Genomic DNA, 21,785 nt, shown 5'->3' with positions numbered 1-21,785 from the left:
GTTATCAAGATGCAACAAAAAGATTTTATTTCCTTTGACGAGCTGCAAAGGCAAACTAACAAAAAACAGACGACAGACGAAAAAGAACCTTTACGTTTTAGTCAAGTTAGATGTTTTAGATTTGAGGCGGATAAACCCAACACAATGCTTGTGAAACACTTTTTAAATGAAGAGTTTAAATCGGTCAATATTGGTAATCGAGGAGTAAAAGATGGAAATCGAATAAATCTAAGAGATCTTTCTCCAAAATATACCACATCTGTACCTCTTAACGAAAATAAACTAAAAAATTTAAGGGAACTCATGCCTTATATTCCTTTAGTTTATCACGACATTTACGTTGAGCTGGGCGTTCGACAACAGTCAACAGACCTCGCAGAAGATTCGGAAACGGAGAATTTTGACTTGGACGAGTAAAATAGAAACATCGTCTTAGATAAGAAAATCTTACAACAATGTTTTTGTAAAAAGGAGTAAGCCACGCTGCTCAAGAAAAATATTTTTTCTCTTGTAGTAAGAGTTCCGTTTGTTTTTTTTTTTAGTTTGTAAATTGCTTATATTCAGACTAAAGCTTCATTTAAAAAAATATTGTTGTGTTATAATAAAAACTCTGATTTAAGGATTTGATTGAAGGTTTCACACTAGGTTTTCTCCATTTTCTACTTTTGTGGCTTGTTACCTTTTTCCCCCAAGCCCTTCAATTATTGGTAATCCAGAAAGCCACTGCGCATCCGCTAGGAAAAATATTCTGATTCGGATTTTTTGCACAATCTTACTCAAAAAGGACTCCTTTTAACAAATTTGCATGTTGCCAGGACCAAAAGGTGGTCAAAAATTTTTTAAACGTTTTTTTTTTGTTTTTTTCCTAAAATTATTTTTATTACATGGAAAATTTTTTTTTAGGTTTATTGGATCATTCCAAACAGAAAAGGTCTTTAGTGACTTTTCTCTAAAAATGATAGTTTTTGACATATAAGCGATTCAAAATTTAAAAATTGCGAAATCGGCCATTTTTAACCTTCAAAAACTATGTGAAAAACTGAAAATTTGAATGTTAGATGCGAGATCACTAGGAATCATGTCTTTCACATGGAAACGAGATCCTATCCTTTCCAAAGTCGTGAAAGCAAATCTTAATTCTATAGAGGGAAATGCTTTTTTAATTGTTCTACGGATGTTGCGTCGGATTTGTAAGCTGTGGTAACCAGTATATGGAAGTTTGATATAGATCTTTTCTTTGATTTCTTCTACTTTGCTGTTTGGTTGGAATTTGTTATTGAAAAAACGTCTGATGTATCTTTCTAAGAAGTTCAACGAAAAACCATTTTTACTTAAGATCACCTTTATGTTTTCTAACTCTTCATGTAGGAATTGCCAGGTTGAACAGATAGTGAAAGCGCGGTGAACAAGTATATTGATTAAACTTGTTTTGTATTTGTTGGGAATAAAGCTATCTGCGTTTATATACAGGCCGGTGAAGGTTGGTTTTCTGTATATTGAAGTGGAAAAACCTGAAGGTGATCTGAAGATGTTAATTCCTAAGAAGGGCAGATTTCCATTGACTTCAATTTCATTAGTAAATTTCATATTGTGGTGTTTCTGGTTGAGATAATCTAAAAAATATTTATTTGATTACTCCAATTAATTATTTAATCACTTATCCAATTGTCGCAAATCATACAAAAAATTTAATAAAAAATCTCAGGGTGCCTTTTATACAAAAAAATATCTAAATTATCTTATGTTATACTTATCTTCTCTCGTGGTTTCAGGATCTCTTAGTTGGTTCTAATCGGGAAAAAATATTAGGAAAAGGAATTAAATAGAAATATAAAATAAGCATACATAATTTTATTATTAAAATCAATACTCTAAAAATCGATCAAATTTAAAACCTGTGGACACAGCTGTCCAAATGAAATTTTTAGCACTTAAATTTATTCTAGTTAAAAAAACAATTTATCGGTTTGTTCCCGATGACTTTGATAAAACAAGCTAAACAAACAAATTTAGGTATTCGCAAATTACCTATACTTCCTATTTACTTTTTGAAATATTGGAATCTTAAGTCATATGCTTTTACTCAAAATTTTAGTTTCCGAACATAAAAATATCTTTCACATAAATTGACTGACCTTTTGCTTCACTCACTCTGATGTCTTCTCTTGACCCAAAACAGCTCTCCCTCGTTGACTATGTTAGGATACCCATCAAAGCCCAAAGTACCCACTGGTACTTGCTATCTAACTATCCACGAAAACGTTGACTGCTCTTCAGCGATGCCAATAACATAATGAGTTCCTCTTTCCAAAACTATCTCAACATTCAAAACAAACTTTCCCCATTCCAAAGTGCCTAGCCAATCAGAAACATTTATCTCCCCACCTTCTTTTTTTATTTGAAAACAAACAGTCATTCTCTCAAAAATATTCCTACCCAAACTTACGACCTTCCGGAAATTATCTAAATATTCCTATCATTAAACAAACATATTTAAAATTCCAAACTTTCTTTATATTAATTTCCTAAGAACTAATTACTGTGGCATGCATAACAAAACACCGTTTTAATCTCCAAATACCCTGAACAATTATGGTCTATTCATATCACTTTCTCCCCTAATTTGTTCTATTTTTCAGGGAAAAAACTTACTAACGATAAATCACTTCTTAAAAACTACTCATAATAAATAGTTACAAATCAATATACAGGGTGGATCAAATTTATGTGCCCGCGTTATATTAAAAAAATTAAAATTTTTATTCTATCTTTGATTGATAGATTGATCCACAATAATACATTCTTCTTTTTTGTCAAATAATTTAATTTAATACAATTTTTTTGGACACCCTGTATAAATAATTATGTAAATGTTTATATTACTGAATAAATAATTGAAGAACCTTTCAAATGAGCTAGCACACGACCCCTATTGTCATTTAAAAAAATCATCGATTACGTCATCACGTCCAGATGGATGACGTCACTATTATACCATATGTAGAATCTAGAATTTATTCCTTTCATTTGCACCATAACTGTATACACATGCAACGGTGGAAAATAGTGTCGCGCACGCTTGATTAGCAATTAAAAAACAAAGGAGTTTTGAATATTGTATTGCAAAAAACTCTTCGGGATTTCATTAACCGATGTTTAAAGAATATCTACCTACCTTGGCAACATTCAAATTTTTAGTTTTTCACATAGTTTTTGAGGGTTAAAAATGGCTGATTTCGCAATTTTTAAATTTTTAATCGCTTATATGTCAAAAACTATCATTTTTAGAGAAAAGTCACTAAAGACCTTTTCTGTTTGGAATGATCCAAAAAACCTAAAAAAACTTTTTTCATGCAAAAAAAATAATTTTTGGAAAAAAAACGTGTAAAAATTTTTTGACCACCTTTTGGTCCTGGCAACATGCAAATTTGTTAAAAGGAGTTCTTTTTCAGTAAGATTGTGCAAAAAATTCGAATCAAAATATTTTTCCTAGCGGATGCGCAGTGGGTTTTTGGACTATGGTATATAAAATTAAATATACAATTATCTAAATAAATAACAACACAGACTAAAATCGCTAATTTAACAAATAAACGTTAAAATAACAATAATGCCAATGCGCAAGCGTCAAGACGATGTCGAAATGTGATCTCGACAGAGCTTGTCTTTTCGAAATCAATTTCTACCCAACGTTCCGATAGTAGAGGTCGAGATTAGTTACAAAATACCAATTCCTATATAGCCCAGTAAATGAACGGGAAATGCGGCGATACCGTGTAATTTTCAGGGGCAACTCCGAATTGCATGAAAATTTGGATTTAGGTTCTACTTACCCTCCACTTCAAAGTTGAAATTGTGCCGTTGGGTGCTTTTACTTGGGGGGTGACAGTCACCCCTTCTCGGGGGTGAAAACAAATACGTTCAAGATAAGACCGGAAATGGATAAATTGATTGGTTTTAAGCAACTTTTGTTCTATAGAGTTTTTTACGTAAGTCAATACTTTTCGAGATATTTGCCATTGAAAATGTTGATTTTTCGACAAAAAAACTACGTTTTCAGACGGTTTTTCGCAAATAACTCAAAAAGTAAGTATTTTATCGAAAAAATATTCTTAGCAAAAGTGTAGCTTATAAAAAACAAAAAAAAAATGGTGTATCAGTAAAGTCTATAAATCAAGTAAAAACAAAGTTGTAGCTCATGAAAAATACGTTCTTATTCGTCTAATTCCAAATCGAATATTTCAAGGTGAAATCACCGAAAAATTAGGCATTTTTCGGGAAAAATCCATTTAAGCTTTTTTAAAGTGTTTATAAAAAGCTTTATTTTAATTGTTAACAAAAGTTTTTGGCATTAAAAATAAGCGAGTTACGCTCAAAATAAAGTTGGCCCTCTTTTTTTTTGTAAAAAATCATGAAAATCTCCCCGTGTTTAGCTCCCCAAATGAAATTAATCGCTACCGCTTTACAAACAGTTTACTTACCTATCTATTTTTTATATGATCTGTCAGTCTTACCGGTTTAAACTGTTTATTTTTGAAAGGGTTATAGTTGAAAAAGCTTGAATGGGTCACTAATCACGAGTGTATGCAAATTTTGAACAGCCATATCTTAATCAATTTTTGTCTTACTGAGAAACAAAATGAAACAAGCATATTTATAATAGCAAAACCTATATTTTTTACTGTTTCAGATTTTTCTTATCACTAATGCTTTTTAAGTTATTTTGAAAAAAGGAAATTTTCCAAAAATTTTTAGAAAATTTTTTTACTATAAAACCAAATTTTTCATAAATGAGCCCTTCAAACCAATCAAACTTACAGATCATATAAACAATACATATACAGTTAACATAAATGGTAAAGCGGTAACGATTAAATTCATTTAGGGTGCTAAATAGAGGGAGGTTTTCACGATTTTTTTCCAAAAAAAGGGGCCAACTTTTCTTTTCAGTGTAACTAGTTTATTTTTGATGCTGGAAACTTTTGTAAAAAACAAATAGTAAGCTTTTTTTAGATACTATAAAAATGTTAATAAGGTTTTCCCGAAAAGTGCTTCATTCTTCGGTGATTTCGCGTTGAGTTATTCGATTTGGAATTAGACGAATAAGAACGTATTTTTCATGAGCTACAACTTTGCTTCTACTCAATTTGTAGACTTTACTGGTACACCATTTTTTTCTTTTTTTTATATGCTACATTTTTGCAAAAAATAATTTTTTTCGATAAAATGTGTACTTTTTGAGTTTTTTGCGAAAAACTCTCTGAAAACGTAGTTTTTTTGTCGAAAAATCAACATTTTAAATCGCGAATAACTCGAAAAGTATTGACTTACGTAAAAAACTTTATAGAACAAAAGGTGCTTAAAATCAGCCAATTTATCAATTTCCGGTCTTATCTTGAACGTATGTTTTTTCATATCCGAGAAGGGGTGACTGCCACCCCCCAAGTAAAAGCAACTAACGGCACAATTTCAACTTTGAAGTGGAGGGTAAGTAGAACCTAAATCCAAATTTTCATGCAATTCGGAGTTGACCCTGGAAATTACACTCGAAAACGGTCATTTATTGGGCTAATAGTGCTACCAACCAAGAGAGTTACATATTAATATTCAGTTCAGCGGGGTACCTACTGTTGATGGAAATGTGTATTTAAATAAACAAAGGATCATTCCATAAAACAGGTAGATCCTTTGTTGATAGAATTTCACACTTTAAAGATTAACACCCCGCTGAGCTGAATATTAATGACTCTTTTAGTTTGCTGGCAGCTCAAATTCCGATCCGACTTGCCGACCTCTATTCGATTTGACTCATTTCTATTCGATTTGTAGTTACAACAAATTGATTTTTCAAAGTGTACTGAAAAAGCTACCAGTTGTATTTACAGAACAACTATCTGTAATATAACAAGACAAGAAGCATATCGCACTACTGAAAATATGCCAAAAAAGCTACCAGTTGTATTTACAGAACAACTATCTGTAATATAACAAGACAAGAAGCATATCGGCGTAGAGGTCGTCCGCCAACAAGATTGTCTGATGACAAAACGGATTGACACAAATTGGATGCAAACAGCACTAAACAGGAATACATGGAAAAGACTGAGGGAGACCTATATCTAGCATTGGATAGATCCGGATTGTGATGATGATGTGTAATATTAACATTGTTATATTTGAATTGGATTAACTTATGATATTTAGTGCACTAGGAAAATTAAAGTTACATACCTGTGTCTGTTAGATCTCAAGGAGTCATAATAATCTTCTAAAACTCTACCCTGTGTTTCGTCTATCATTTGTCCAACAGTTCTGAAGTTGTATACTGCATTGCCAAAGAATAATACTGAAGAGGCTAACTGTAATATCGTCAATGCAGAAGGAGCCTGCTTATGATTTATCCACATATCAAAGACATCGTAGCTGGAGTTTATTATACCAATACCACTGATTCCTATATTTGCCACACTAAGCGCATTAACTGCTAATCCAACACCCTGAAATTAAAGTACTACTGAGATATTTACCAAAAACTAATTTTATATATTGTTACGTTTTTCTGTGGGTTGAGAGCCTACGTACCCCAAACTAGACTCTGCCACAAGAGGTAAGTATACAATGAACGTTAACCACACGCCTAGTGATCTAGAATACGCCGATGATATCTGCCTCTTATGGCAAAGTTCCAAGATGTGGCTACCCAACTGAGTCAGCCAACACTTTCCACTGAAGCCAATAAAATAGGTTTGAAAATCAATAGTTATTAATAAAACCAAATCCATGAGAATTAATACAAGAGACAATATAGGTATTATTTACCGAGCTGAGCATCCGTTATAGCTTGCAAATTTTAGAAGCCTCGGAGGTGTTACCAGAGAAGGTTCCCATTGTTTTCAATGTGGTAGTATGTAGAGTGTAGAGTAACATTTTTGGATGTTGTTTTATGTGCTATTAGATTGAAAACTAAGTTTTTTTGCTAGCAGTTGCCGGTAGAGATACTAATAAGTTTCGAAACCGGTAGAGATGCTTGCTGCACTCTCTGATTGAACTAGAATTATGATGCGGCTGTAGTTTCGTGTTGCAACGAAATTGAAAATGGTTATTCATTTTTGTACTATTTACTATTAACAACTTCTTTAAGTGTCATCTCCGGAGGTCGGCAATCATCATAGCTATTCGGATTCTAGAGACGGCTGCTCTGAAAAGTTCATTTGATGTACATCCGTACCATTCTCTCAGGTTGCGCAGCCTCGATATTCTGCGTCTCCCTATGCTTCTTTTTCCTTGATTACCCCACATAATCAATTGGAGCAAGTTTTGTCTCTCTCCACGTGTAATATGTCCGAGATATTCTAATTTTCTTGTTTTTATGGTATTTAAGATTTCCATTTATTTATACTGGTCAGTCCTGTGATTCTTGCAAATAATTCTTAGGTATTCTTATCCTATGCTATTGGATTTCTCAGAACCTCTTTGTTTGTGACGTGTTCTGTCCATGATATTTTCAGAATTCTTCTGTACACCCACAGCTCGAATGATTCTAGCTTTTTCATTGATGTGGCATTCAAGGTCCAAGCTTGCATTCCATAAAACAAAGTCGAGAAAACATAGCACCTAGCCAACCTAACTCTCAGCTCCAACTTCAAATCTCTATTAACAACACGCAGATTGAAAATGTGAAAAATTTTACTCATCTTAGAAGTGTCATAACAGAAAGCGGAGGTCAGTATTCTACAAAGACAAAGATCCGAATATTCCAGTCAAATATCATGTCTGTTCTACTCTATGGATGTGAAATCTGGAATCTGTAAAGTGACAAAAATCCTTAGGTAGATACGAACTGCAGGTGTTTGTTAACAAATGCGTACGAAGAATTGTTCGTATTTTCTAAAGATCATCAGAAACGAAGATCTGCTACACCTGACCGGACCGAACAAAAGAAAAATATGTAGAAAATGAAATGAAATCCATAAAGTGGGGTTGGATCGGTCACACACTTCAAGAAAATAGCTACACACGTTTCTTTAACGAAATACCTAAATGAAGTCTTATTTTGCCACACAAAGCACATAAATGAAAAATTCCTTATGATCATTTTTAACGTTACAAACAAAAAGCTCCTCCCAATTTTGTGACATTTGTGACGTCAGACTTAGGCTATCCATGGGCAAGGTTAATAAATAGATTAGATTGGACGTCCTATCTATGAACCTTGGTCCATGGGGTCCTTAGAAAAGGAAAGAGAGAGGACGAGTAATCCTATGACCAAAAGTGAAGCCGATCTGCCACCAGAGATTTTGATCAGCGACGTATCTTTGGGGTATTGTTATAGATTGAGTATTTACTATGAAAAAATGAAATGTAAGTATTTAAAATGAAAAATTTGTGTACGGTAAATGTTTTACTAAGTTGCTCATAGTACGTACATATGTTTCAATACGTACATAATATGTTTTTATTACGAATTTTAGATGAGGATTTACTTTATTTTTTATCACATTTTAACCCTCAACGAACACCCACCACTGGCAACCCATTGTTATATTTGACGTAACCGCCATTAGTGTAGGAAACAAAGGTTGAACCTTGCAAAATGAACACAAGTCCGGTTTTATTTTTTTTTCTGGTATATCAAGGGGTGCTCAGGGCCGTGCCGTGCTATGATGCGGTGAGGCAGTCGCATCAGGCGGCATCACAAGGGGGCGGCATAATCAGTAAAATCTAATTTAATAACGGATAATTCAAGATTGGAGCGAAGTTCTGAAAAGAATTAGACTTTTGGCCCCACAATGTTTAGCTTTTCGTGGAACAACTGATCATTTGTTTGTTTGTTTCAACCTAATAATGGAAAAATTTTGAAGTTAGTAGGTACAAACTGCTCTCTGTGTTTGATCCAGCAATGGAAGAACATATCAGGAGAGTTTAACGAGAGTCTGATAAGTGGTTTGTGACTTATTTAAGCAACAGTAGGCAAGATGATTTGATAAGTTTAATGGGTAATGTTATTTTAAACAAAATTTTCGAAATAGCAAACGTCGCTAAATATTTTTCGATAATCGCCGATTGTACCCCAGACGTAAAGTCGTATTGAACAGCTCTCATTGACAATAAGAGTTGTCGCTTTTAATTCTAGTCAGAACAAATTATCGAAGAATTTTTTATTGGTTTTTTTTAAAGCTGGTGATTCAACCGGTAAAGATTTAACAGAACTTACTTTGACTAATTTTGAAAAGTTATGGAAAAGCGGTGTAGTATAAAGATGTTGCAATATGTAACTATTAATTTGTCAGATTGTGTAAAAATGTTATCAGAAACAATAGAAAAAATTAAAAGTTACAGTCAATCTAGCTATGGCCAAATGAAGATTACTGCTAATAAAATTGCAGAAAATCTTGATATAAGTTCCGAATTTCCTGCTGAAAATTAAATTCGAGCCAGGAAAAAAAGCGCCAATTTGATTACGAAAAATCTGTGGATGAATTTTTAACAGAGGAAGATAAATTTAAAATAAATGTTTTCATCTATATTTTAAAAATTACCATTAATTCTTTGATTGTCCGTTTTTGGCTTCTATAAAACACTAAAAAAATATTGTATGAATCTTCATTCAATAATTTCAACAGAAAAAGAATAAGAATTGGATATAGAAAAGTGTATCTTAAATGATACCATACTCCATGAAACCTTTTTTAAGGTTTTTAGATTTTGAACTGTTACCAAAACTGTGCCAAAATACCCTAATTTCTTTATACCCAAATGTAGTTGTATCACTAAGATTTTTATTAACACTGCCTGTCTCGGTAGCTAGTGGAGAAAGAAGTTTTTCAAAATTAAAAATTATTAAAAACTATTTACGAAGGTCCATAAGACAAACAAAACTAAAAAATTTAGCATTCATTTTAAAAGAGTCGTCACTAGCTGCTACTTTAGACTACACCAAGATGATTGACAGTTTGCCAAATTAAGGTCAGAAGGGCAAAATTGTAATTTTTGTAAATGTTATTTAATGATAATACAAATTTCATTTAATTTAAGGTGTGTTTTTGTTTTTAAAACAAAAGTTTTCATGTCGCAATCGTAAATTCGTAAAAATTTTGTGTCGTTTCATTTAATAAAAAAAAATTTCAATAATACTTAAGGGGCGGCATTTCGAAGTCTTGCATCATATTGAAAAGATGTACCGCACGGCTCTGGGGGTGCTTATTATAAGACTAACTTTTTCTGAAAAAATTTCGCCCCAGAACCCCATTTTTCACCCCTTTAAAGGGGGTAATTTGTAGTTTTTGCGGAACGTAGCCCTTCCTGTACCTTTTACAAAAATTTTCTTTTATATAAATGTAATGAGGACTATATTTTCTACGATTTATTTCGCGACAGCATCTGTCTATCATCCACCGTTTAGCGGGGGTGGCGTCATAAAGTTGACAAGTCTTAAAAAAAAGATGTTTTTAAAAAATATATACAGCGTGTCTACTTAAGTTGGAAACATATGGGAAACTTTTTTATTATTCATTTTACGAAAAAAAGTTATTCTTTATAAAAAGTTTTGCATGCTCTAAAACCTCAGATTCAATCATCATATATCAAATTTTATCAATATTGTACGAGGTATGTCAAAAAATATGAATTTCGTTCAAGGGTAAAGTACCTTTATTTCTCTGAATATCGAAAATTCTTATTATGAAAAGTTGTTGGGAATTAAAAACCAAGATCAAATTACATGCTTCTAATTGAAAAAAAAAATATTTTACAAATTTTTGTCTTTATGAATTCCCAACGTCATTTTTATTTATTACAAATTAATATGATAACTCTTTTATTATTCATTTTACGAAAAAAAGTTATTCTTCATAAAAAGCTCTGCATGGTCTAAAATCTAAGATGCAACTACGATATATCTACTTTTATTAATTTTATACGAGGTGTGTCAAAAAATATGAATTTCGCTCATGAGTATAGTACCTTTATATTTCACAATATTTCAATTAGAAGGATGTAATTACATATTGAAACATAGTTTTTAATTCTAAATAACTTTTTAATAACAATTTTCAATATTGTGAAAAATAAAGGTACTTTACTCCTGAGTGAAATTCATATTTTTTTACATACCTCGTATAAAATTAAAAAAATGTGATATCTGATGGTTGCATCTTAGGTTTTAGACCATGTAGAACTTTTTATGAAGAATAACTTTTTTTCGTAAGATTAATAATAATAGAGTTATAATATGGGTAATAAATAAAAACAGAAGTATCCATAAATTTGAGAAAAATTTGGATTTTTTTTTCAATTGGAAGCATGTAATTAGATATTTGATCTTGGTTTTAAATTCGAAACAACTTTTCATAATAAGAATTTTCGATATTCAGAGAAATAAAGGTACATACTTTGAACGAAATTCATATTTTTTGACAGACCCCGTATAATATTGACAAAATTGTTATATGATGATTGAATCTTGGGTTTTAGGGCATGCAGAACTTTTTATGAAGAATAACTTTTTTTCGTAAAATTAATAATAAAAAAGTTTCCCATATGTTTCCAACTTAAGTAGACACGCTGTATATTTCCCTAACTGTAACGGAAATCAAGAAGAAATCCTGCGGCAATTATTCACAAATAATTGATTGATTTTTGGTATAGGTTTAACTTAAGGGTAATTGCCCTTTTTTTAATTACAGGGTGTTACATTTTAAAAAACCCCTTTTTATACCATCTGAACCGTTTATGCTAGAGTAAAAAGACTTTCAGCGATTACCCATATACTGTTGCTAAAAAAAAAAGAAGAATTAATAAACAAAGTGGTTTTCTTGGAATCCTTCACACACAACGCCCTTTATTAATATGCTTCGTATATCATTTTGTGCACGTTATTATTACCCATACATGGACACTAAAAGCGATTTCCTAGTACAACCCCTGTAGCCAAAAAAAAAATAAATAAAGTGGGGGGTTGAAATTTTTTTTTGTTTTTTGCTTTTTGATCCATATGGGAATATGCTTCATCAATAGTGCTTTTCAAAAATTTATATGGTTATTGCAACATCCCTGCGGAAACCACCCCTATCCTTGAAAATATACTGCAGAAACTACCCCTATCCCTTGGCGAGGATGTTTTTAGGATTTTCTCATTACCTATGCATTCTTTTTAAACAAAACTTATACAAGGTTAAAGACCACTATTTAGTCTAAAAATTAGGTCCTATTCATTTTTTTCGTATAAGCAACCGGGAAAATATATATTTTTTTAAAATATCTTTTTTAAAAACTTGTCAACTTTAGCGCCACCCTCGCTAAACGGTGCATGATAGACAGATGCTGTCGGGAAATAAATCGTAGAAAATATAGTCGTCATCAAATTTCTATAAAAGAATTTTTTTGTAAAAGATACAGGAAGGGCTACGTTCCGCCAAAACCACAAATTACCCCCTTTAAAGGGGTGAAAAGGGAGGTTCCGGGGCGAAATTTTTTCAGAAAAAGTTAGTCTTATAATAAGCACCCCTTGATGTAACAGAAACAAAATAAAACCAGACTTGTGTCCATTTTGCAAGGTTCAACCTCTGTTTCCTACACTACATGTTTTTGGCGGCAAACAAACTCAAAACTGGCTTCACTTTTTGAACATGTATTAAATGAGTGTTACCCGTCTTCTCTCTTTCCTTGTCTAAGATTGGGACCATGCAAGTTCGGAAGAGCGACACCTGGTTTCACAGCTCAGCAACATTTTTAGAACTTTTAATTATATTGGCCAATTATATTAGTCCTGGCTACTTGATAATTACGGCCTGGAAAACGGAATCCAGAGAGAGTGGTTTGGCTGCGGGGGCATTCAAGTATTACGTAACGCAATTTTTGAAGATTTTTGACCCCTCTCCCCCTATTTAACGCACCGTTATGGGGCGTTCAGGTATTACGTAACGCAATTTTTGAAGATTTTTGACCCTCTTCCCCAACCTGCGTTACGTAATACTTGAACGGCCCCTGCACCACTAATGAACTTTTTAGGTCAGCTGTAAACAAGGTCAGGATAGCCATGATGATTTCCGATAAAAGAGTGGCGCAAGAAGAAGAAGACTGGATAATTGTCAAAGCCATAGCCCAAAAAAAGAATAAGAAGAAAAAGTAAGTTTGAAGTTATGTGATTAAAAGGAAAACATTGTACTACAAGCAAAATACCATTAATTAAATTCACTTTAATAATTGCATATCATATCAATATTGTGGAGCAACATATAATTTTTACATTTATGCCACATCATTTGCGAAATCCCATTTTCTTCAATGACAGTAGGTATGAAATATACGTCAATTTGACAATTTCAATTAACAATTAGAATTATTTAAGAAATATTAAGAAAGTTGCAAGATTTGTCCGCCATACGCGCACGATCGTTTCTCCCCTAATAGCACACAACGTCCTTTGGACGTCCAAAATAGGTCCATTTTTGGTCCTTACGTCCATGGACTATAAACGGACGTCCTTTGGACGTCCCATTTTGGACGTCCTTCGGAAGGAATAAATATGGACGTCCTTTGGACGTCCGACGTTGGACGTCCTTCGGACGGAATAAATATGGACGTCCTTTGGATGTCCGACGTTGAACGTCCTTTGGACGTCCATACTGGACGAAATACGGACGTTTTATGAACGCTTATATATTATATTGGACACATTATACCAATTACGGGATCAAATAGCAAAATAATTCAATAAAATATTAACTTACGCGTTAACTTTACGTTAATGAAATACAGTCAAACCTGTCAGTAACGTCCACTAAAATGAAAGAACTATTGGCCGATATAGAAAGGTGGCCGTTATTGCCAGTTTTTGTAGTCTAGATATACAGTAAAACTTGTGTTACTGGCCACCTGTACTAACGGCCAGTTTAAATATTCCCCAAACCAATTATATCTAGACTACAAAAACTGGCAATACCGGTCACCTTTCTATATCGGCCAATAGCTTTTTCATTTTTAGTGGCCGTTACTGACAGGTTTTACTGTAATTGGTTTGGGGAATTTTTAAACTGACCGTTAGTACAGGTGGCCGGTGTTTGCAGGGGGCCGGTAACACAGGTTTTACTGTAGTTTAAATTGAAAAGATTAAATCTTTTAATTCAAAATTGTATATACAATTATTACAATTATAAACAAACTATATAGTTTAATATCCAAAAAATGTTTTTGATTTTATGTAATGTAATGAAAATCTTATTTGTAAATTATTGGTTACAATGTTTAACAATAGGAAATATTCAAGAATAAATAAAATAAAAGTTTAATCCTAACAACACAAAACATTCCAGGAATGTAGGTACTACCGTTCTATTCCGTGAACATCTATCTGATTAAATTATGGGTGGAAAGTTACCACAAGATATTCTATGAACATAGTACAATGTCTTCCTGGAGGGGTAAAATTTTCCATTACAAGATTTTAAGAGAGGCCATTTATTGTACTGTTCAATTTGCGTTCATTTTCAAATTTGCCGCGCGAGTATCTATGTAGCGTCTCGTGGTCATTGGTCATCACATTTCATTTTCATAACATAACCGATAACCTAAAAATTTAGTAAAGTAAAAATTTTGATTGGAAAAAAGTGCATCGATAAGGGGGTGTGGGAAATGGAAATTAGTGGCTTTTTTGCTGTACTGTCTGCTAGTTTTTGCTCTGGGCTCTGGCTAGATCTCTTGTTTAAACAATTTTGTAAGTATTATAAAATCCGTTTTCAATTTTCTTTATTCTTTATGAAACGAATCATTTATACATGCATATTATTACCTGTAAATAGGTACCTATTTCTTTTGATTTTTAATTGTAAAGAATAGAAAAATTACCGTTCATTTTAATTTTTTTTAGAATCAGCTGAAAGTGGCCTACAAAAAAAAACCAAGAAGGAAATGTATAGCCTTGTGGCTATGAAAGGCAAAAGAGAGATATAAAAAGTGTATTGGCTAGTTGGAAGAAAGTCCACATTGTCCATGCATAATAAGTTATTACTTTATCAACAAATATCAAGAAGATAGCAGGGTCACGAGCATCAACTTCATAAGTTCAAGAATATCGAGGAAATCCAGCTCCTCGATACTACTGGGCAAACTAGAAGATTGAAGAGGACAAATCCTTTTGAACTAGTTTGAGTGATAGGTGATAGTGAAAAACGGAGCATAGTGCTTGTGTGCTGTGCCTGTGTATGTTAGAATAATAGTGCACGATCTTGTTAGATTAGATAAGAGACGCTATGGGGTAAGCTCTTCATTTTAAGAAACAGTAGTAATTTAGGTTAAATTAAAATTGCTCATTGGTCAGTTATGACCAGATTGTTTTTTTATGTTTGGCAAAAAGGACTTAAGTCAGAATTGCACATTGATAATGTTTTGATGATTTCTGGACCAGAAAAAAACTGTTGTAGATGTAAACTGTATGTACAGTAGAATCTACTACAGTACTGTAGAAATCATCAAAACATTATCGATGTGCAATTCTGACTTAAGCCCTTTTTCCCAAACATCAGAGAATTGTAATGTACAATAATTCTTCTATCTGCTTTTTCATGAATTTTGTAGGAGCCGAAAAACCATGTTTTGTAGTAAATAGATAGTTGAATTTACTACAAAACATGTCAAAAAATATATGAAAACAGGAGGTGACTATAAAAAAAGTTTTTAGTCTCTCTTACAAAACTCATGAAAAAACAAATCGGAGGTATGTCACATCAGTGACTAAGAATGTCTAAAAAATATACTTTGATGTCCCAAGAACCAAATATAACCTACAGTCCATCTAATTTACTTACTGTTCCACGTCATTATCTACGCCAGAGATCTAAGTTGACATAGTTGCCAAAGTATAAAAAGATCCTGAATCCATTTTAAATCAAATATGTCACATAATTATTGTAAACGTGGATTATACAACAAAACAAATTAATATTCAATGTAAATAAGTAAAAACTTAAGAAATAGAGAACAAGAATTAAGTTATAATCTTTTAAGATTTGCAGTGCAAGAGTTTTTGCACTGCATTGTTAATAATTAAAAAACGGCTCCGAACTCTTGTCAAAAAGCCGGTAGGTTTCTTTGTATAAGTATGTCTACAATAACAACTAAAAAAGTTGTCAGATACCTCGATTATTCCAAGTCGTTATAAAATTAGGTGAAATTTATATTTTTATAGTAGAGGATCTTTTTATAGTAAAGTAAATAATAAAAACAGTAAATATAATAAATAAAACAAATACTTATAGTAAAGAATATAAACAAATATGAAGTGTCATCACAACTGTCAAATAAATGTTACCAATTTATTCTAAAATGTCACCTTCGTTCGATTACAGTTACAGTGTGATCCGAACAAATCTGCTTCATAAAAACGCTTTATAATCCATTTATACAAATTAAATGAAACATATTATTGTGTATTTCTTTAGGTTAACATTAATAGAAATCTTCAAATATTATTTGTACGCGTATATAATAAAATATGTCTAGTGGCTGTAATTCCAGTGTACTCGGCAAAGTGATTCTAAAAAAGAACACACCTACCGCCTAAATATTTCGTGTTGGTATCATGCGACCTCACAGGCTACGACGCGGATGACGCGCAACAGTTAGTAAATTAGACGAAGTATGTAGATATATACAGGGTGTAACAAAAATACAGGTCATAAATTTAATCACATATTCTGGGACCAAAAATAGTTTGATTGGACCTAACTTACCTTAGTACAAATGTGCACACAAGAAAAGTTACAGCCCTTTGAAGTTATATATATATATAATAGCACCAAGGGTCTTAGAGGCCCATGGCTTGAAAAGTTTGTTTTTTTTCTTCATTTTCACGTTTCTTTATGTACTGAGATCTTCTCTGGCTTGATATGTGATTTTTCTCCATTCCTTCCTGTTATTCATTTTTCTTTTCTGACCCTGTAGCACCATTCTTTCCAAATCTTTTTCGACCTCTTGCTTCCATCTATTTTTCGGCCTTCCTCTTCTCTTTCTTGAAGCTGTAGTGTAGTTTAGTACCATTTTTGGAGTCCTCGTGTTTGGCATCCTTTCAATGTGACCTCGCCATCTAAGTCTCTGTGCCTTTATCACTCATTTGAAGTTACAAGATGAAGTGATTTTTTCCAATATATCGAAAACTATTAGAGATTTTTTATTGAAAATGGACATGTGGCATTATTATGGCAGCAGTATCTTACGAAAAAACTATAGTAAAATTTGGACACCCCATAAAAATTTTATGGGGGTTTTGTTCCTTTAAACCCCCCCAAACTTTTGTGCACGTTTCAATTTAATTATTATTGTAGTACCATTTAAACACAACGTTTTAAAAACTTTTTTGCCTCTTATTGCTTTTTCGAAAAGTCAATTTTTATCGAAATATTTTGAATATTTGTCAAATCCACCACATATTTGTATATGGTTAAGTACGATTATGGAGACTTGGTAATAATATGCAGACTTATTTATGCTTTACATTTTTAGGGATATTTTGAACCATATTAAAAAAGAAGCCAGATCTCGATAAAATGTGCCTTATCGAAAAAATACAAAGAGGCAAAAAAGTTTTAAAAACATTCTGTTTAACTAATGGTACCTCAGTAATAGTTTAATTGGAACGTACACAAACATTTGGGGGGTTTAAAGGAACAAAACCCCCATAAAATTTTTATGTAGACATGTTAAAAAAGAAGTCACAACTCGATAAAAACTGCCTTATCTGAAAAATACTAAGAAACAAAAATATTGAATTTAACTAATGGTACCACAATAATAAAATTGAATTGGAACATACACAAAAGTTTGGGAGGATCTAAGGGATCAAAACCCCCATAAAATTTTTATGGGGTGCACAGATTTCACCATAATTTTTCTTTAAGATATTCCTGCAATAATACTGCCACATGTCCATTTTCAATAAAAAATCGCTAATAGTTTTCGATATAATCGAAAAAATCGATTTTCATTTTGTAATTTCAAAGGGCTGTAACTTTTTTTATGTGCATATTTGTACTAAGGTAAGTTAGGTTCATTCAAACTATTTTTGGTCCCAGAATATGTGATTTAATTTATGACGTGTATTTTTGTTACACCCTGTATATACAGCCGATTACGCACCACCTTAAAAATTGGGCATTTTTGATGTCTCGAATTTCCTAAACCTGTTGTTGCATCTAAGTGATTTTTTTATAATATTCTAGCCTAGGCCCTAGGCTATAGGTTAAGTACCTCCTTATGCTTGTCATGCACGGGGAGCTATACTGTAATATATATTATATCACATCGCACTCTATAGTAATGAGTGAGCCTGCACATATGGAACCATTTGTTTTCTGTCTGCAGGCTCACTCATTACTATAGAGAGCGATATGATATAATGTACATATATTACAGCATAGCTCCCTGTGCATGACAAGCTTAAGGAGGTAACCTATAGCCTAGGCTATAATATTATAAAAAAATCACTTAGATGAAACAACAGGTTTAGGAAATACGAGACATCAAAAATACCCCATATTTAAGGTGGTGCGTTAATTTCTTGGAGAAGTGTATTGTAATTTAATGTAAATAATGTAATATCCAATAATTGTAATTTAATATAAGATGTAATATAAGTTCCTTAAAAAATATATTTTTTATTTCCCACGACATTAGATGGATGTTCGGCAGCAAGACATTTATAATACCAAACTGGGACGTCCTATGAAGGCCCAATTGACATCCACCGAACGTCCCTTCGGATGTTAAGTGGACCTCCATTGGGCGTTTGGCAACGTGGCATTTGGACCAAAATTGGACGTCCTGTTAAGGTCCAATTCACGTCCCCTAGAACGTCCGGTTAAGGTCCAATTTACGTCCGATTAAGGTCCCATTTACGTCCAATTAAGGTCCAATTTACGTCCTATTAAGGTCCAATTTACGTCCGATTAAGGTCCAATTTACGTCCGATTAAGGTCCAATTTACGTCCGATTAAGGTCCCATTTACGTCCGATTAAGGTCCAATTTACGTCCTATTAAAGTCCAATTTACGTCCGGTTAAGGTCCCATTTACGTCCCATTAAGGTCCAATTTACGTCCTATTAAGGTCCAATTTACGTCCGATTAAGGTCCAATTTACGTCCGATTAAGGTCCAATTTATGTCCGATTAAGGTCCAATTTACGTCCGATTAAGGTCCAATTTATGTCCAATTAAGGTCCAATTTACGTCCGATTAAGGTCCAATTTACGTCCCCTAGGACGTCCGATCAAGGTCCAAATTACGTCCGATTAAGGTCCAATATACGTCCCCTCGGACCTTAGATGGACGTCCAATGGACGTTCGGTAGCGCGACATTTGGACCAAAATAGGACGTATAAAGGACGTTCCTCGGACGAAAACGGACGTCCCTAAAGTCCGTGAAGGACGTCCAATGGACGTCCATTGGACGTCCTTGTGCTATTAGGGTCGTGTCCCCTCCAAGTACTTGCACACAGCGAAAACAGGTCGCCCAGCACAAACTTGGAGGAGATCAATCATGGATGATATAAGAGGTCAAGGAAAGTTTTGGAATGAGGAGAAGACGTGTGTGATGGCGCGTGTTCACTGAAGCTCTGTTTCAGAGGACCACCATCCGTTTACATACGTTTCAACCTCTTGGGATCTTCAGAACGGCCTGTGATGTGCTCTGAATCAAAATGAAAACCAATTATTTAGTAAACAAAATTACACGAAATAATTTGCTAGTGATAGCACTAGTGATAGTGGCTACTATATCTATAGCTGCGATCCAATAGTTTAAGACTACCTAAGAATTATTTGCAAGAATTACAGGACTGACCAGTACGAATATAATGAAAGCCGGCCTCAAACGACTCGTGTACTTCGCAAGTACAGAATTATTCGCCTACTTGGAAAGTATACGAGTTTGCGATTGCAATGACAAACAGGGCACTCACACGACGTGTACAATTTACAAGTACGCGAGCTTAAACATTTGGCTTAAACGACCTTGACAAATGAATCAGTGGTGTGATTACTAATAAATAGACCAGGGCATTTAGGAAAAAATAAATCAATATTTAAATACAGCACGTAGAAAGTTACAACTTTTTTCATTGTGTTCAGGACACCAGTAAAAAGTCAACAATAGAAAAGTGGCTGGAAGTGCATAGTTGCATTTTAAAGTGAATGATATGCATCCAAAAGTGCATAAACATGTCAAAATAAGTGTATTAGGGCCAGATTTTGTTACTCGGTGGTTTTTGGGTCGCTGAGGACGAATACGCCATCAGAAGTGAGCATGGGGCACCTGGTGTCCAGGTTTACTGCTAAGGCACGTCATCTAGAGTTTAGAGGGTTTTCAGCACTAAATTTATGCAAACAGATTACTCGGGAGTTTTTGGGGTAGCTAAGCTGACGTGCCTTTGAAGTGACCACGGGCACAAGGTGCTCCGGGGGTCGGTTCTGATGGAATATTCGTGTTCAGCAGCACCCAAACCCCTCGAAACTCCAGAAGATGACTTGCTACAGCAGTGACAGTGGGCACCAGATTGCATCAATTTAGGGCCGTTAGCCCTCGAACCTCCAGATGACGTGCCTTAGCAGTGACCCTGGGCATCAGGTAATCCGGGGGTAGGTTTTGATAACGTATCATATTCAGCGACCTCAAAAACAAAAACCTCGCGAGTAATAAAACTTGGCCCTTAATATGCTTATTTTGACATGTTTATGCACTGTTTAATGCATGTTAAGAACTTTAAAAAGCAATTATTAATTAGTCATTTCCACCCATTATTCTATTGTAGACTTTTTTACTGACATCATCCTGAACACAATGCAAAAAGTTGCAAGTCTCTAGGTGGTGTATTTAAAAATCGATTTATTTCGGTGTTTTTAGTGCTAAATGCACTGGTCTAAATGAATAGTCGCAGTAAATGCCAATTATTTATACATTTCGTTTGGCCGCCTTTGCAAGTATGTACTTCACAAGTGTGCGAATAATCGTGATCCCTTTGACTCGGGTCATTTTTACCGACAACAGTTGGAAGATGAACTAGTGGCAACGAGTGACAAATAATTGTACGAGTAACCCACTCAGACGACATGGCAAGTATACGCAAGTGACGATTATTGGCCAAGTACACGAGTCGTTTGAGTACCGACAACAGTTGGAAGACGAACGAGTGTCAACGAGTGACAAATAATTGTACAAGTAACCCACTCAGACGACATGGCAAGTATACGCAAGTGACGATTATTCGCCAAGTACATGAGTCGTTTGAGTCCGGCTTAACAAACAAATTAATTTCGACCAAACGCAAGTGACCGTTCACACGACTAGAAACATCGAGAAAACAGTAGGCGTGACGTCAGAGAATCGAGCGAGCGGCTAGAGATGGGCGCGGATCTCTCCTGAATGTTCCAGAATAACTTTATTGCATATACAGTGATGAGCGCGCTAATAACCGGCAAAATAGCACAAACGATGGAAAACGTATTAAGTTGTGAGATAAAAAGAAATGAAACTAGTCGAGTTGGAAAATTTAGCGATATTAACCTAAAAATTTACATTATATTGATTGTTTCCCACCTTTAGACGTATCGGGCGAGTTTGGCAACTACCACTGTCACAGTGACAGTTTTAGTCATAGATATATAATACTCTAGATTGCGCCCTGCGATCTTAAAATGGGTGACGGTTGCGACAGAGATAAATGAGCCTATTTGGTCGGTAGTCTCTTTTTAATTTAAGGGGAATATCTACGACGTGAATACCCCACTTTATCGAGTAA

General features: G+C 33.8%; 1 protein-coding gene across 6 annotated transcripts in view; it reads right to left on the bottom strand.

Moving 5' to 3' along the window:
- LOC126889339 (uncharacterized) overlaps positions 1 to 21,785 on the bottom strand; it is a 137,756-nt gene that overhangs the window by 3,861 nt on the left and 112,110 nt on the right. For all 6 annotated transcript variants that reach the window (XM_050657572.1, XM_050657574.1, XM_050657573.1 and 3 more), the window contains one exon: positions 6,232 to 6,497. In XM_050657572.1, coding sequence (XP_050513529.1) covers positions 6,232 to 6,497 — 266 coding nt within the window. The remainder of the gene's footprint in view (positions 1 to 6,231; positions 6,498 to 21,785) is intronic.

The sequence above is a fragment of the Diabrotica virgifera genome, chromosome 8 (assembly GCF_917563875.1).
Source record: "Diabrotica virgifera virgifera chromosome 8, PGI_DIABVI_V3a".
Taxonomy (NCBI): domain Eukaryota; kingdom Metazoa; phylum Arthropoda; class Insecta; order Coleoptera; family Chrysomelidae; genus Diabrotica; species Diabrotica virgifera.
The sequence above is the reverse complement of the archived record's forward strand: the minus strand, read 5'-3'. Positions and strand labels throughout refer to the sequence as shown.